This window comes from Anolis sagrei, chromosome X (genome assembly GCF_037176765.1).
Source record: "Anolis sagrei isolate rAnoSag1 chromosome X, rAnoSag1.mat, whole genome shotgun sequence".
Lineage (NCBI taxonomy): Eukaryota > Metazoa > Chordata > Lepidosauria > Squamata > Dactyloidae > Anolis > Anolis sagrei.
This window is the reverse complement of record NC_090034.1, coordinates 72486553-72501771: the sequence shown is the minus strand read 5'-3', so window position 1 is coordinate 72501771 and position 15219 is coordinate 72486553. Positions and strand designations below refer to the sequence as shown.

At 46.7% G+C, this 15219-nt stretch overlaps 1 protein-coding gene across 1 annotated transcript in view; it reads left to right on the top strand.

Moving 5' to 3' along the window:
• LOC132781450 (metal transporter CNNM4-like) overlaps positions 1–12668 on the top strand; it is a 44198-nt gene extending 31530 nt beyond the window's left edge. The window contains exons 6-7 of the mRNA XM_060785724.2: positions 2059–2225; positions 12377–12668. Of these exons, the coding sequence (XP_060641707.2) occupies positions 2059–2225; positions 12377–12490 (281 nt within the window). The 3' untranslated portion in view covers positions 12491–12668. The remainder of the gene's footprint in view (positions 1–2058; positions 2226–12376) is intronic.
• Positions 12669–15219: the final 2551 nt, after the last annotated feature.

Sequence of the window (15219 nt, the reverse complement as noted above, 5' to 3'; positions counted from 1 at the left end):
AAAGAGCCACTCAGCCATAGATATAGATAGATAGATATGATTCACATACAGAGAGAGATAGTATTATATATTTGAAAGGGACCCTTAAAGAAGGACAATGATATGTTGCATGTTCCAGGGTGGGCAAAACAGACACTCTCCACATCAACACTGACTGTTTACCCACAAGCATCAAGACATTACATATATTAGAAACCAACACTTTCTCATTACTTTATTTTCCAGATCACTAGGTTGGGCCACAGCAACGCGTGGCACGGGACAGCTAGTATATTATATATTATTTTCTTATCCGCACTTCCTTACCCGCCTCCCAGCCCATCCCAAGGGCCCCTGCCTGCCTCCCTGGCCTTTGCAGAGCCAGCAGGCCAGGAAGACAGGCCTTCCCCGCCGTGTCTCAGGCCAACAAACTTCCGGGATCCCTGGCCTCCCTGGTCTCCACTGGACGTAAATCTATATAAATAAAAATGTAATGTTCGTTTGTGGGATTAACATAACTCAAAAACCACTGGATAAATCGACCCCAAATTTCGACACAATACACCTATCAGGCCAACGAGTGACCATCACTCATAAAAACACTGAAAAATACAGCACAAGAGACTTTAAAGCAAAATAAAATAAAATTACAATGAATGCACAACACATATAGAAACAAACACACATATATACACAAATATACACACACATATACACATATATATACACACAAAACACATATACACAGATTGGGCCACAGCAATGCATGGAAGGGGACGGCTAGTATTTAATATATTTTTTATTTTTTATTAATATTTTCAAAAACCCGTGAAACAGCGAGTCCGCTAAAAGTGAACCACGAAGTAGCGAGAGAACACTGTAGTACCAAAGTTATAATTAAAAGTATGTTTCAGTGTGATAGAAGAGGCTGGGCTCTGGGACAGAAGGAAGTTCTGTGGACCAAAAGGAAGTTCTGTGGACCAAAATGGTTTGGGAACATGTGGATTTTCAGATATTGTTGACCTCTGAAGAGATGTGAAATGTTAGATCAGTGTATTGTCGAAGGCTTTCATGGCCGGAATCACTGGGTTGTTGTAGGTTTTTTCGGGCTATATGGCCATGTTCTAGAGCAGTGGTTCTCAACCTGTGGGTCCCTCAACCTGTTATGAATCGTAAGGTAAATATATTGTTGAAGGCTTTCATGGCCAGGATCACTGGGTTGTCAACCATCAACCTCTGAAGATGCCTGCCATAGATGCAGGCGAAATATCAGAAGAGAATGCTTCTGGAACATGGCCATACAGCCTGGAAAACACACAGCAACCCATAATGTAAATATCTGATATGCTGGATGTATTTTGATTCACTCGACCGAATTTGGCACAAATATCCGATACACCCAAATTTGAATACTGGTAGGGTTGGGGGGGTTGATTTTGTCATTTGGGAGTTTTAGTTGCTGGGATTTACAGTTCACCTACAATCAGAGAGCATTCTGAACTCCACCAACGATGGAATCAAACCAAACTTGACACACAGAACTCCCATGATTAACAGAAAATACTGGAAGGGTTTGGTGGGCATTGACCTTGAGTTTTGGAGTTGTAGTTGACCTACATCCAGAGAGCACTGTGGATTTAAACAGTGATGGATTTGGACCAAACTTGGCATGAATGCTCAACATGCCCAGATGTGAACACTGGTGGAGTTTGAGCAAAATAGACATTTTGACATTTGGGAGTCGTAGTTGCTGGGATTTATAATTCACCTACAATGAAAGAGCATTCTGAATCCCACCAACGATAGAATTGAGCCAAACCTCCTATACAGAATCCCCATGACCAAGAGAAAATTGTCTTTGGTGACATTTTTGACATCACCCTGGCAACCCCCCCCCCCAGGGGCCCCGACCCCCAGGTTGAGAAATACTATGTTAGATGATAGAAGGTGCTCAATGAAAGGAAGATGAAGCAAGAGGGGCAATGGAAAAGAAAGAAAGGAAGGGGAAGGGAAAGCATCTGGGTGGGAAGAGGTTGAGCTTCCAATTCCTGCCTCATTGTTTCTTCTGTATGCTTTTAGATAATACTAGTGGATTCCTCTCAGGCAATATAACTCGTCCCAGCTTTGAGCATATGGTAACTGTGTTCGGCAGTTCTGGCAGCAGCAACCAAGTTCTTCCCAGCGCCAACTTGCAGTATATGGCAGACTTTACTGTCCGTGCCCTCAGTGACCTCCTGTACATCAAGGTGAGACTTCTATGGGTTTGATTCAGGGAGAGGTGAAAGCTGGGTATGCCTCAAGAGTAAGCTGGTTGATCAGACTGCCGAGGGAACAGTTGACCTTGAGAAAGATAACTGGACTCAGGCTGGCTCTACACTGCCATATAATCAGGTCTGTAGCCAGAAAAAAAAAATCAGGGAGGGGTTGAAACTCCCCCCCTCCCCCAAGATTTTTATTTTTCGTATCAGAACCGTACAGTGGCCCTTATTTCTCATGCCAGTAAGGTAATGCTCAAGATCCTGCAAGGAAGACTCCAGCAATACATGGAGTGAGAGTTGCCAGATGTTCAAGCTGGGTTTAGAAAAGGCAGAGGAATGAGAGACCAGATTGCCAATATCCGCTGGATAATGGAGAAAGGCAAGGAGTTTCAGAAAAACATCTACTTCTGCTTCATTGACTACTCTAAAGCCTTTGACTGTGTGGATCATAATAAATTGTGGCAAGTTCTTGGTGGGATGGGCATCCCAAGCCACCTTGTCTCTCTCCTGAGGAATCTGTACAAGGACCAAGTAGCAACAGTCAGAACTGACCACGGAACAACAGACTGGTTCAAGGTTGGGAAAGGCGTACGGCAAGGCTGCATACTCTCACCCAACCTTTTTAACTTGTATGCAGAACACATCATGCGATGTGCGGGGCTTGATGAATGCAAAGCTGGGGTGAAAATTGCTGGAAGAAACATTAACAACCTCAGATATGCAGATGACACCACTTTGATGGCCGAAAGCGAGGAGGAGCTGAGGAGCCTTCTAATCAAGGTGAAAGAAGAAAGCGCAAAAGCCGGATTGCAGCTAAACATCAAAAAACCCAAGATTATGGCAACAAGAATGATTGACAACTGGAAAATAGAGGGAGAAAACGTGGAGGCCGTGACAGACTTTGTATTTCTAGGTGCAAAGATTACTGCAGATGCAGACTGTGGCCAGGAACTCAGAAGACGCTTACTTCTTGGGAGGAGAGCAATGTCCAGTCTCGATAAAATAGTAAAGAATAGAGACATCACACTGGCAACAAAGATCCGCATAGTCAAAGCCATGGTATTCCCTGTAGTAACCTACGGATGTGAGAGCTGGACCTTAGGGAAGGCTGAGCGAAGGAAAATGGATGCTTTTGAGCTGTGGTGTTGGAGGAAAGTTCTGAGAGTGCCTTGGACTGAGAGAAGATCCAACCAGTCCATCCTCCAGGAAATAAAGCCCGGCTGCTCACTGGAGGGAAGGATACTAGAGACAAAGTTGAAGTACTTCGGGCACATCATGAGGAGACAGGAAAGCCTAGAGAAGACAATTATGCTGGGGAAAGTGGAAGGCAAAAGGAAGAGGGGCCGACCAAGGGCAAGATGGATGGATGGCATCCTTGAAGTGACTGGACTGACTTTGAAGGAGCTGGGGGTGGTGACGGCCGACAGGGAGCTCTGGGGTGGGCTGGTCCATGAGGTCACGAAGAGTCGGAGACGACTGAACGAATGAACAACAACATCAGAAGCGAACCAAGGGCCCTCCTGGTCAGTTATAATGTATTTAAAAACACAAAGTTTTTATACTAAATGTCCTTTGACCAGAAACTGGCCACTTGGAGTGCTTCTGGTGTTGCTCTAAGGTTTTCCATTATGCATGTGGCAGGGCTCAGGCTGCACTGTAATAGGTTTGCTCTTCTCCACACTTGCATGTCGTGGACTCCACTTTGTGGCCCCATTTCTTAAGGTTGGCTCTGCATCTCATAGTGCCAGAGCACAGTCTGTTCAGTGCCTTCCAAGTTGCCCAGTCTTCTATGTGCCCAGGAGGTAGTCTGTCATTTGGTATCAGCCATGGATACCAAAGCAAAAAGTGGGTGCTAGAAACAATATCATACGAAAGCTGACTGGCACAACCTGGGGATCACAACCAGACACAGTGAAGACATCTGCCCTTGCGCTATGCTACTCTGCTGCTGAGTATGCATGCCCAGTGTGGAACACATCTCTAAAACAGTGGATGTGGCTCTTAATGAGACATGCCGCATTATCACAGGGTGTCTGCGCCCTTCACCACTGGAGAAATTACACTGTTTAGCTGATATTACACCACCTGACATCCGCCGGGAAGTAGCAGCCAATAGTGAAAGGACCAAAGCAGTGACATCTCCAGCCCATCCCTTGTTTGGGTATCAGCCAGCACGTCAACGACTTAAATCTAGAAATAGTTTTCTAAGATCTACAGAGCGAGAGTCCAAAAGTGGCAGGCTCAAACCCAGAACCTCAACCAATGGCTGATACCAAATGAGAGACTCCCCCCTGGACACACAGAAAACTGGGCGACTTGGAAGGCTGCGCTCTGGCACTGAGCTCTGGCACCACAAGATGCAGAGCCAATCTTAAGAAATGGGGCTACAAAGTGGAATCCACGACATGCGAGTGTGGAGAAGAGCAAACTACAGACCACCTGCTGCAATGCAACCTGAGCCCTGCTACTTGCACAATGGAGGACCTTCTTGCGGCAACACCAGAGGCACTCAGAGTGGCCAGATACTGTCAAAGGACATTTAATCAACTACCAAGTTTGCAAACTTTGTGTTTTTTTATCTGTTTGTTTGTTTGTTTTGTTCTGTTAGAAATGTAATACAATGGTCTGGTTGCCCCTGACACGATAAATATAAATAGCCATGGATTAAGGTGCTGGGTTTTAGCCTGCCACTTTTGGACTCCCATTTGCTGAGGTGTTTCTGCGAGTATCTCTGTAGATCTTAGAAGGCTATTACTTGATTTAATGCATTGGTGTGCTGGCTGGTATCTGAACAGAGAATGGGTCAGAGATGTCACTGCCTTGGTCCTTTCATTATTGGCTACTACTTCTCGGCGGATGTCAGGTGGTGCAATAGGGGCTAAACAAATATAATTTATCCAGTGGTGTAGGGCGTAGACATCCTGTCTCATTAAGAGCCACATCTACTGTTTTAACGTGGTAAGATGTGTTCCACACTGGACATGCCTACTCAGCAGCAGAGTAGCTAAGTGCAAGGGCAGATGTCTTAACTATATCTGGTTGTGATCCCCAGGTTGTGCCAGTCCGCTGTCATATGATATTGTTTCTAGCACCTACTCTTTGCTTGATAGTCAAGCAGTGCTTCTTGTAGGTCAGAGCATGGTCCAGAGTGACTTCCAAATATTTGGATGTGCTGCAATGCTCCAGTGGGCTTCCTTCCCAGGTAACCCTCAGAGCTCGAGATGCTTGTCGGCTCTTAAGATGAAAAGCACACATCTGCATTTTAGATGGATTAGGAATCTTCTGGTTTATGCAATATGCAGTAAGAGCACCTAAAGCTTCAGAGAACTTCTGTTCAACCATTTCAAAGCTCCCTGCTTGGGCAGTGATGGCACGATCGTCAGTGTAGATGAAACTCTCTGTCCCTTCTGCCAGTGGCTGATGATTTGTGTAAATGTTACCATTGATAGAGCAAGCATGCTACCCTGAGGCAGGCCGTTCATCCTCCCAAGATGACTTCAGGCCAGTGTCTCCTGATCTGGCACGAGATCTCAACAAGGCCCTGAGATTTATTTATTTATTTATTTGGGGTTCTTGTACCCCGCCCTTCTCACCCCGAAGGGGACCCAGGGCGGCTTACACGGTAAAGGCAACAATTAGATGCCAGCATCATAACAATCATCACAACTTACAGTAAAATTTCACAATTAATAACAGCTTCATGCATTATTTCAGTAAAAAATCAATAAAATCAATACAAACCTAAATTCCTCCCTTACATTGTCAGTGTTTGCTGTCTCATAGTTCCGTTTTTAATACCATTTTATCCATCCTGCTGGTCTTTAATTGCCTGGTTGCCCAAAGGCCTGGTCCCACAACCAAGTTTTCACCCTCCTCCTGAAGGAGAGGAGGGATGGTGATGCTCTGATTTCCCCGGGGAGTGAGTTCCACAGGTGAGGGGCCACCACTGAGAAGGCCCTGCTCCTCGTCCCCACCAGCCTCACTTGTGAGAGTGGTGGGGTCGAGAGCAGGACCTCCCCAGATGATCTCAAGCTCCGAGGTGGGACGTAGCGGGAGATACGTTCGGACAGATACACTGGACCGGAACCGTACAGGGTTTTATAGGTCAGGACCAGCACCTTGAATTGTGCTCGGAACTGAACCGGCAGCCAGTGGAGCTGGCATAGCAGGGGGGTGGTATGCTCCCTGTATGTCGCCCCGGTGAGCAATCTGGCTGCCGCTCGCTGGACTAGTTGAAGTTTCCGAACAGTCTTCAAGGGCAACCCCACGTAGAGAGCGTTGCAGTAGTCTATTCGGGATGTAACAAGAGCGTGGACCACCGTGGCCAGATCAGACTTCCCAAGGTACGGGCGCAACTGGTGCACAAGTTTTAATTGCGCAAAAGCTCTCCCGGCCACCGCCGAGACCTGGGGTTCCAGGCTCAGCGGTGAATCCAGGATCACTCCCAAGCTGCGAACCTGCGACTTCAGGGGGAGTGTAACCCCATCCAGTACAGGCTGTAACCCTATACCCTGTTCGGCCTTGCGACTGACCAGTAGGACCTCTGTCTTGTCTGGATTTAATTTCAATTTGTTAGCTCTCATCCAGTCCGACACAGCAGCTAGACACCGGTTCAAGGTCTGGACAGCCTCCTTGGTGACAGGTGAGAAGGAGTGACAGATCTGGACATCATCTGCATAGAGATAACATCGCAGTCCGAAACTCCGAATGATCTCCCCCAACGGCTTCATGTAGATGTTAAACAACATTGGGGACAGAATTGATCCCTGAGGGACCCCACATAACAATGGCTGTGGGGCCGAACAGGTGTCACCCAGTAACACCTTCTGGGACCGTCCCTCCAGAAAGGACTGGAGCCACTGCAAAGCAGTACCCCCAAGTCCCATCTCTGTGAGGCGTCCCAGAAGGATACCGTGATCGACGGTATCGAAGGCCGCTGAGAGGTCCAGCAGAACTAACAGGGACACACTCCCCCTGTCTAGCTCTCTGCGAAGATCATCTACCAAGGCGACCAAGGCTGTTTCCGTTCCATGTCCCGGTCTAAAGCCAGACTGTGCCGGATCAAGATAATCAGTGTCTACCAGAAACCCCTGGAGTTGTGCTGCCACCACACGTTCCATGACTTTGCCCAAATAGGGGAGATTGGAAACTGGCCGATAGTTGTCTAATTGAGTGGGGTCCAGTGATGGTTTCTTCAACAGCGGTTTGATAATAGCTTGCTTTAAGCTCGCTGGAATCTTGCCCTCCTGTAGGGAGGCATTAACCACCACCTTCACCCACTCTGCCAAACCCCCTCTGGCTTCTTTTATCAGCCAGGATGGACAGGGGTCTAGGATGCATGTGGTGGGTCGCACCTCTCCAAGGATCCTGTCCACATCCTCAAGCTGAACCAATTGAAAAGAATCCAATAAAACCTGACAAGCAGATGCACTCGTTACATCCTCAGAGACTGCAGGTAAAGTGGCGTCGAAATCCGACCGAATCCGCCCAATTTTATCTGCGAAGAATCGAGCAAACGCTTCACAGCGAGCTCCTGAGCTGTCAGGGATCTCGCTTTTCGGCGGATTTAACAAACCCCTGACAACTCGAAAGAGCTCAGCTGGACGATTCTTCGCAGATGCAATATTGGCGGCAAAGGATGTTTTTTGTGCTGCCTCTATTGCCACACCGTAGGACCTTAGAAAGGCATTCAGATGTGTTTGGGCTGATTTGGTCGGATTCCTTCGCCACACGCGCTCTAGCCACCTCTTCTTTCGCTTCATTGCCGCCAGCTCCTCAGTAAACCAAGAGGCTGGATTGGCTCGGTTACTCGAGAGGGGGCGTTCCGGAGCGATTGTGTCAATTGCCCTAGTCATCTCGGTGTTCCAATGAGAGACCAAGGCATCGACAGAGTCGCCAGCCAGGGAGGTGGGAAATTCCCCAAGAGCCATCAGGAAGCCATTTGGATCCATGAGTCTCCTGGGGCGGACCATTCTAATGGGTCCACCACCCCTGCGGAGGTTAGAAGGTACAGTCAGTCTAAACCTAATCAGGTGGTGATCGGTCCATGACAATGGAGCGATGGTCAGCTCCTCCGCCCCGACACTGTCACCCCATCCCTGAGAAAAGACCAAATCCAATGTGTGTCCGGCCGTATGGGTGGGACCAGTTACTAGTTGGGACAGGCCCATGGTTGTCATGGCGGCCATAAAGTCCTGAGCTGCACCTGAGAGAGCGGTCTCGGCATGGATATTGAAATCCCCCAGGACTAAAAGCCGCTGGGAGCTCAACGCCATGTCCGAGACCACTCCTGCTAGCTCAGGTAGGGAGACTGTCGTGCAGCGGGGTGGTCGGTACGCTAACAGAATCCCTATCCTGTCCCGGTCACCTAACCTAAAGCCGGCACACTCAAATGACGATGATTGTGGGATGGGGCACCTGATCAGGGGAATGCACACCTTATAGACGACTGCCACTCCTCCTCCCCGCCCTCCGGATCTTGGCTGGTGCTGGACAGAGTACCCTGGCGGGCACAGTTGGGAGAGGTTCACCCCTCCCCCCTCGTCCAACCAGGTCTCTGTTATACATGCCAGGTCGGCTTGTTCCTCCTGAATTAGATCTCGAATGATGGAGGTTTTTCCATTTACCGACCTGGCATTGAACAGCACCACCCTTAACCCAGAGGGACCACCATCCTGGCATCTCAGCTGTATCTTGTCAGGAGGATTTTTTGGAGTTGCCAATATATTCCTATTGTTTTCGGGCCGAATCGTTTGTAAAGTTGTAGTATAAGTAATCTTTGGAAATGCCAATGTTCTATTGTACTTTTTGGGCCGGGTTTGTTTTTGTCTTGCATCCTTAAAATGTTTTGAATTCGCCAGATTATTGTTAGAAATTTTGGGTCGGATTGAGTGATTTGTTCTCCCTTTCCCGTATCTCCCTCTACCTGTCACCACCCCTATAGCAGCCCCTTCACCCGTAGAACCATCTACCCCGGGGAGAATTCCTCCAAACTCCTCATTTACAGTATCAGGTGTTGATGCATAGTAATGGTAGACATTGTTGTAATTGTATAATTCTGAACCCCTAGGGTCCTCCACCCCCCTGCTTCCAACTCCTTCCCATGTGTTGGGGAACATAAAGTGCATTTGAGTAACACTGGCGGAGAAGGCTGTCAGTAGTAACAAAATTGACAAAGATGGTAGCATCAGTCAATTACTGGTAGCTCGTAATGTAGAGCTAGGGTCGGACTAGGGGTACAAGGCTGTCTAAAGTGCTATAGTGCCAACACCTCAACAGCAGCTTATTGGTTTGGGACCAGTTGATAGCTTATAATTACCCAGGCGTTCTAAAGTGCTATAGTGCCAACACCTCAACAGCAGCTTATTGGTTGGGACCAGTTGATAGCTTATAATGACCCAGGCGTTCTAAAGTGCAGGATTAAAGTGCTAGAGATTAAGTGCTAGGTGGTTTTCTATGGTTCAGATTCTAATAGTACCATAAAGTCTCAATGATGGACTAAAGTGCACAATAGTTCAATAGTTCAATAACTCAAAGTCAGTGCCCACCGAAAAAACCTGATGTCAATCAACTAGGATGGGCAATTAGAACCATAGGGCCCTGCTTCTAGGGCCCGTGGACAGCAAGCCGGCACCCCTTGGCCTGGCCCCTAGTTCTTCTTGGCCGTCCCGGTGAGAAGCTGATGAAGCTTCGTGGGTTGGTCTTATATATTGCAGGCAGTGACTCCAAGGAGACAATTTCTAGCAGCTGTATGGAGAGATGTTAATTGCACCTCCAGCCAGAGGGGGCGATGTTGCAGGAGGTAACAGGATTTCTGTTGCTATGAGTTCTGGATGGTAGCAGCAACACTGCACAAAGCTCTCAAGGTACCTTACAATAATACAAAAGATAATATATATTCTTTATAAAAGAACTGACAACAGAGGTAATTAGTACCTAGCAATGTGTGTATTTGTGTTTGAAGAGATATCATTTGAATTTCTCCCCCATACTCCAAAGTGTTTTGGACTAGTCCTGCCCACAATAAACTATAAAATTCTCAACACGGTGCTGCTGTTTCTTCTATTGCTAAACACACAGAGACATATGCACATACAAGCCCCAAATGCATAACCATTGCTGATATTTCTCATTTCAGACAAAGGCAATTTGAAGTGATGGAAATGTTGGGTGAACAAAAAAGAGGTCCCCTGAGTTTCAAGCTGAACAGCCCAATATCAGCTCCAAGCAGGTTTCCATAAAACACACAGCATGCACCATAGAGCAATGCTGATTCTTGTCTCTTCTCTTCTAAAGGGGCTTTTGGTTTTATGGAGATCATTATGCATCATTGTGCAAAGGTTCTTCTGTTGCGATTAACTTCACAATTCAGCAGCAGATCAGTTGCACAACTTCAGCGCTTTCCAGTAGTTTCTTCCTGCACAGTATTTTCAGTCAACTGCTCCCACAGCCTGCAGTCACTCTGGAACCTTTTACAGACACTTGAGCACATGCCCGGCCATTGTCAGTTTTACCATTGTCTTTCCCCCAGTCTAGATGATATTACAAACTTACCACAGCATACAGTTATATCTTGTCTTAACAGACAGGTTCTTTAACTACATATAGCCTTCAACAAACAACATCACAGCACAAGGAGAGATATACACTGTACATGACTTCCTTATATACAATTCATTTACACATAGAAATCTCTGATTGGTTCCCAACTCATTGACTTAACTCAGACTCAGGATTACATCATTCACAATCACCTGGACTAGGCCAGAACACATTCCCCAAATGAAGTTCTATATACAGTTAATGCAGGACTCAGCATTTCCAATAGAAGCCCATTAGCAGTGCATGACTCAGCTATATTACATTACAATATATTGTAAAACCTGACATCTTCATAGGTAAAAAGTTCTGAATCATTGCTCCCTCTTTAAGTCAGTTCTTGTTGGCCACAAAGGACAATAGTTTCCATAATTTCTGTTTTCTACTGATTTCTTCTAATTTCTTTTGTCATCAAGACGTTTTCCATTGTGAATTAGCAAGACGTTTTCAGCTAAGCACAAGTTGCTCTGATGGTACTCTGTTTTTTCGTGTCTATGGAAGGGCCCTTTGGCTTAGAAATTGAGATGAGCACCCCCCCCCCCCGAGTCTGATGTGACTAGAATTAATGTCAAGGGGAAACTTTTACCTTTACTTATATCTATATCTACCGTATATTCCGGAATACAAGGCAACTGTGGCTATAAGGTGACCCCCCAACTTTTAAACACAAAATAGAGAGTTAGGGATATACTCACCATTTAAGACGATTCCGCATTCCATTACTCCGAAGGCCACTAGGCTCCCAGAATGCTTCCTTCCATATCTTATGGTCACGCTTGAGGTTTCTAGATCCAAGGTGCGGTGACGTCATGGCTATGGTGGTTTCTTTCTCGTTGCCACTACGCCTGGCGTGCGGTTGCGTCATGGCGTAGTCTCACGGAACAAGAGCCACTTCTTGAGAGGCTTGGCGGGGCTGGGAGGCACCGGGATTGTGGCGCAGCTGGCTGAGTGTCAGCTGCATTAAGATCACTCTGACCAAAAGGTCATGAGTTTGAATCCAGCCCGGGTTGGAGTGGGTTTCCAACCAATTGTGTAGCCTGTTGTCGACATTTGCAACACGAAAGACAGTTGCATCTGTCAAGTAGGAAAATTAGGTACCACCTTAAAGTGTGGGGAGGCTAAATTAACTAATTTATGAGGCTATAAAAAAAGACTCCAGCAAGCACTCCAGCAAAAAGCATGCGGGGAATGCGGAAGTACTTCATCAGTGTCGCAGATGGACGATGAAAGCGACAGCTCCCCTGGTGGCCAGAAAAAGTTAAATAGCCTCTGTCTATGTCTGTATATGTTGTATGTCAAAATTGGCATTGAATGTTTGCCATATATGTGTACACTGTAATCCGCCCTGAGTCCCCTGCAGGGTGAGAAGGGCGGAATATAAATGCTGTAAATAAATAAGTGCGATGGTGGGGAGTGGGGTCGGTGCCAGGAAGAAGGAGAGTGGCCCGAGCAGCGCGGGAGGCTCTTCCTGTGCCCCTAATCCCTGTGGAAGTGGAGGGCCTTATGTATCTTTCTGAATATGTGCTTTATTGTTAACACAGATCACACGGATGCAGTATCAGGACGGTCTGTTGGCCTCTGTGTTGGAGACCAGTATGGCAGCCGCTGAGACCCAATCGGTAGAAAATGCTGATGGTCAAAAAAACCTGTCCTGACCTTATAACGCCATCCTAGGCCCCACCTAGTTTGTTCCAAGTTGAAGAAAAGTAGCCTGTGTCAGAATGAAGACGGTGCTATTTCTTTTATATGGACCACATGGACCCGACTCCAAAGAACACGCCTGCTTCCCCCTCCAGCTAACCCTCTCCAGTTATTTAATCCCTTTGATAGAATCAAGGAGCATCCTTAAGAGAAGAAACACAAATTGGAAAATGAAAAATTGTTGTCTGCCTTCTGTTGTTTCCCTACACATTACATCCCCTCCCCCCTTTTTTTGCTGTTGACTCTTATAAATTGTTGTTATTATGGATTTGTCCTAGTGGAAGACATTTTTCTATACCTTATAGCAATTTGAGGAAGATGGAAAAACAATTTTCATTGGATTGTCGAAGGCTTTCATGGCTGGAATCACTGGGTTGTTAAGAGTTTTTCAGGCTGTATGGCCATGTTCCAGAAGCATTCTCTCCTGAGGTTTCACCTGCATCTATAGCAGGCATCCTCAGAGGGGAACTCCAGACAAGAAACAATCAGGGACAGCTAATCAAGGGTCTGGAGAACAAGCCCTATGAGGAGCGGCTTAGGGAACTGGGCATGTTTAGCCTGAAGAAGAGAAGGCTGAGAGGAGATATGATAGCCATGTATAAATATGTGAGAGGAAGCCACAGGGAGGAGGGAGCAAGCTTATTTTCTGCTTCCTTGGAGACTAGGACGCGGAACAATGGCTTCAAACTACAAGAGAGGAGATTCCATCTGAACATTAGGAAGAACTTCCTGACTGTGAGAGCCGTTCAGCAGTGGAACTCTCTGCCCCAGAGTGTGGTGGAGGCTCCTTCTTTGGAAGCTTTTAAGCAGAGGCTGGATGGCCATTTGTCAGGAGTGATTTGAATGCAATATTCCTGCTTCTTGGCAGGGGGTTGGACTGGATGGCCCATGAGGTCTCTTCCAACTCTTTGATTCTATGATTCTAATCACCTCCCAACAAAGGATTCCCTCAAGCAGTAAGAAACCACATCTTGAAAACTGCTAGGCCATTAAATTCTAATCAAGGTGGCCAATTGAAACATTCACACCTACCTCAAACAGACATAAATTCTTTCTCCCACCCTGGTTATTCCACAGATATATAAACCCAATTTTTCTAGTTTCCAACAGACCTCACAACTTCTGAGGATGCCTGCCATAGATGCAGGCAAAACACCAGGAGATAATGCTTCTGGAATATGCCCCGAAAAACTCAACAATCCAATTTTCACTGGGAAAAGTATCTTAAGGGAGTCGTCCCTTGACTCCTCGGTATTAAATAATTACCATTCTAGAACCTTGCCCTTTTTTGGGCAAGGTTCTAGAATGAGTGCTGGCTTCTCAGCTCCAGGGATCTTTGGATGAAACCAATTATCTTGATCCCTTGTAGTCCAGTTTTAGACCTGGTCACGAACGGAGACTGCTTTGATCACCTTGGTGGATGACCTCCACAGAGAACTAGACGGGGAGTGTATCCCTGCTGGCCCTCTTGGACATCTCAGCAACTTTCGATACCATCGACCATGGTATCCTTCTGGGTCGGCTCTCCGGAATGGGTCTTGGGGGCATTGCACTGCAGTGGCTCTGCTCCTCCCTGGAGAATTGTATCCAGATGGTGATGCTAGGAGACATCTGCTCGGACCCCTGGCCATTGATCTGTGGTGTCCTGCAAGGTTCCATTCTATCTCCCATGCTTTTTAATATCTACATGAAACCACTGGGTGAAATCATCCAGAGTTTTGGAGTTGGGTGCCATCTCTACGCAGATGACACACAACTCTACTGCTTTTTTCCACCTAATTCCAAGGAAGCTCTCTGGATCTTGGACCGGTGTCTGACAGCTGTAATGGACTGGATGAGGTCTAATAAGTTGAGGCTTAATCCTGACAAGACAGAGGCCCTCCTGGTCAGTTGTGAGGCGAATTGGGGCATAGGGTGGCAACCTGAGCTCGATGGATTTACACTCCCTCTGAGGACACAAGTCTGGACTCAGTGCTGTCACTTGAAGCTCAGGTGTCGGCGGTGGCCAGGAGGGCCTTCACACAGCTAAAACTTGTGCGCCAACTGCGACCGTACCTCAAAAAGTCTGATCTGGTCATGGTGGTCCACACCTTAGTTACATCTCGATTGGATTACTGCAATGCACTCTTCTTGGGGCTGCCTTTGAAGATGGCTTGGAAACTGCAATTTATGCAAAGAGTGGCAGCTAGATTACTAGCTATAGGGCTAGCTATAGGGAGCGTACCATGCCCCTATTGAAGCAGCTCCATTGGCTGCTGATAAGTTTCCAGGCTCAATTCAAAGTGCAGGTTATCACAGTAGAGTCTTGCTTATCGAACCCGTTCATCCAATGTTCTGTATTATCCAACGCAGTCTGCCTCCTGCCCAGATCCACGGTTGTTTCAATATGTTGCGATGTTTTGGTGCTAAATTCATAAATACAGTAATCACTACATAACGTTACCGTGTATTGAACCGCTTTTTCTGTTGATTTGTTGTAAAACATGATGTCATGGTGCTTAATTTGTAGAATCATAACATAATTTGACATTTAATAGGCTTTTCCTTAATCTCTCCTTATTATCCAACTTTTTGTTTATCCAACGTTCTGCCGGCCCGTTTATGTTGGATAAGCGAGATTCTACTGTACCTAATAAGCTTGACACGGTTTGGATCCAGCCTATCTTCGTGATCACATCTCTCC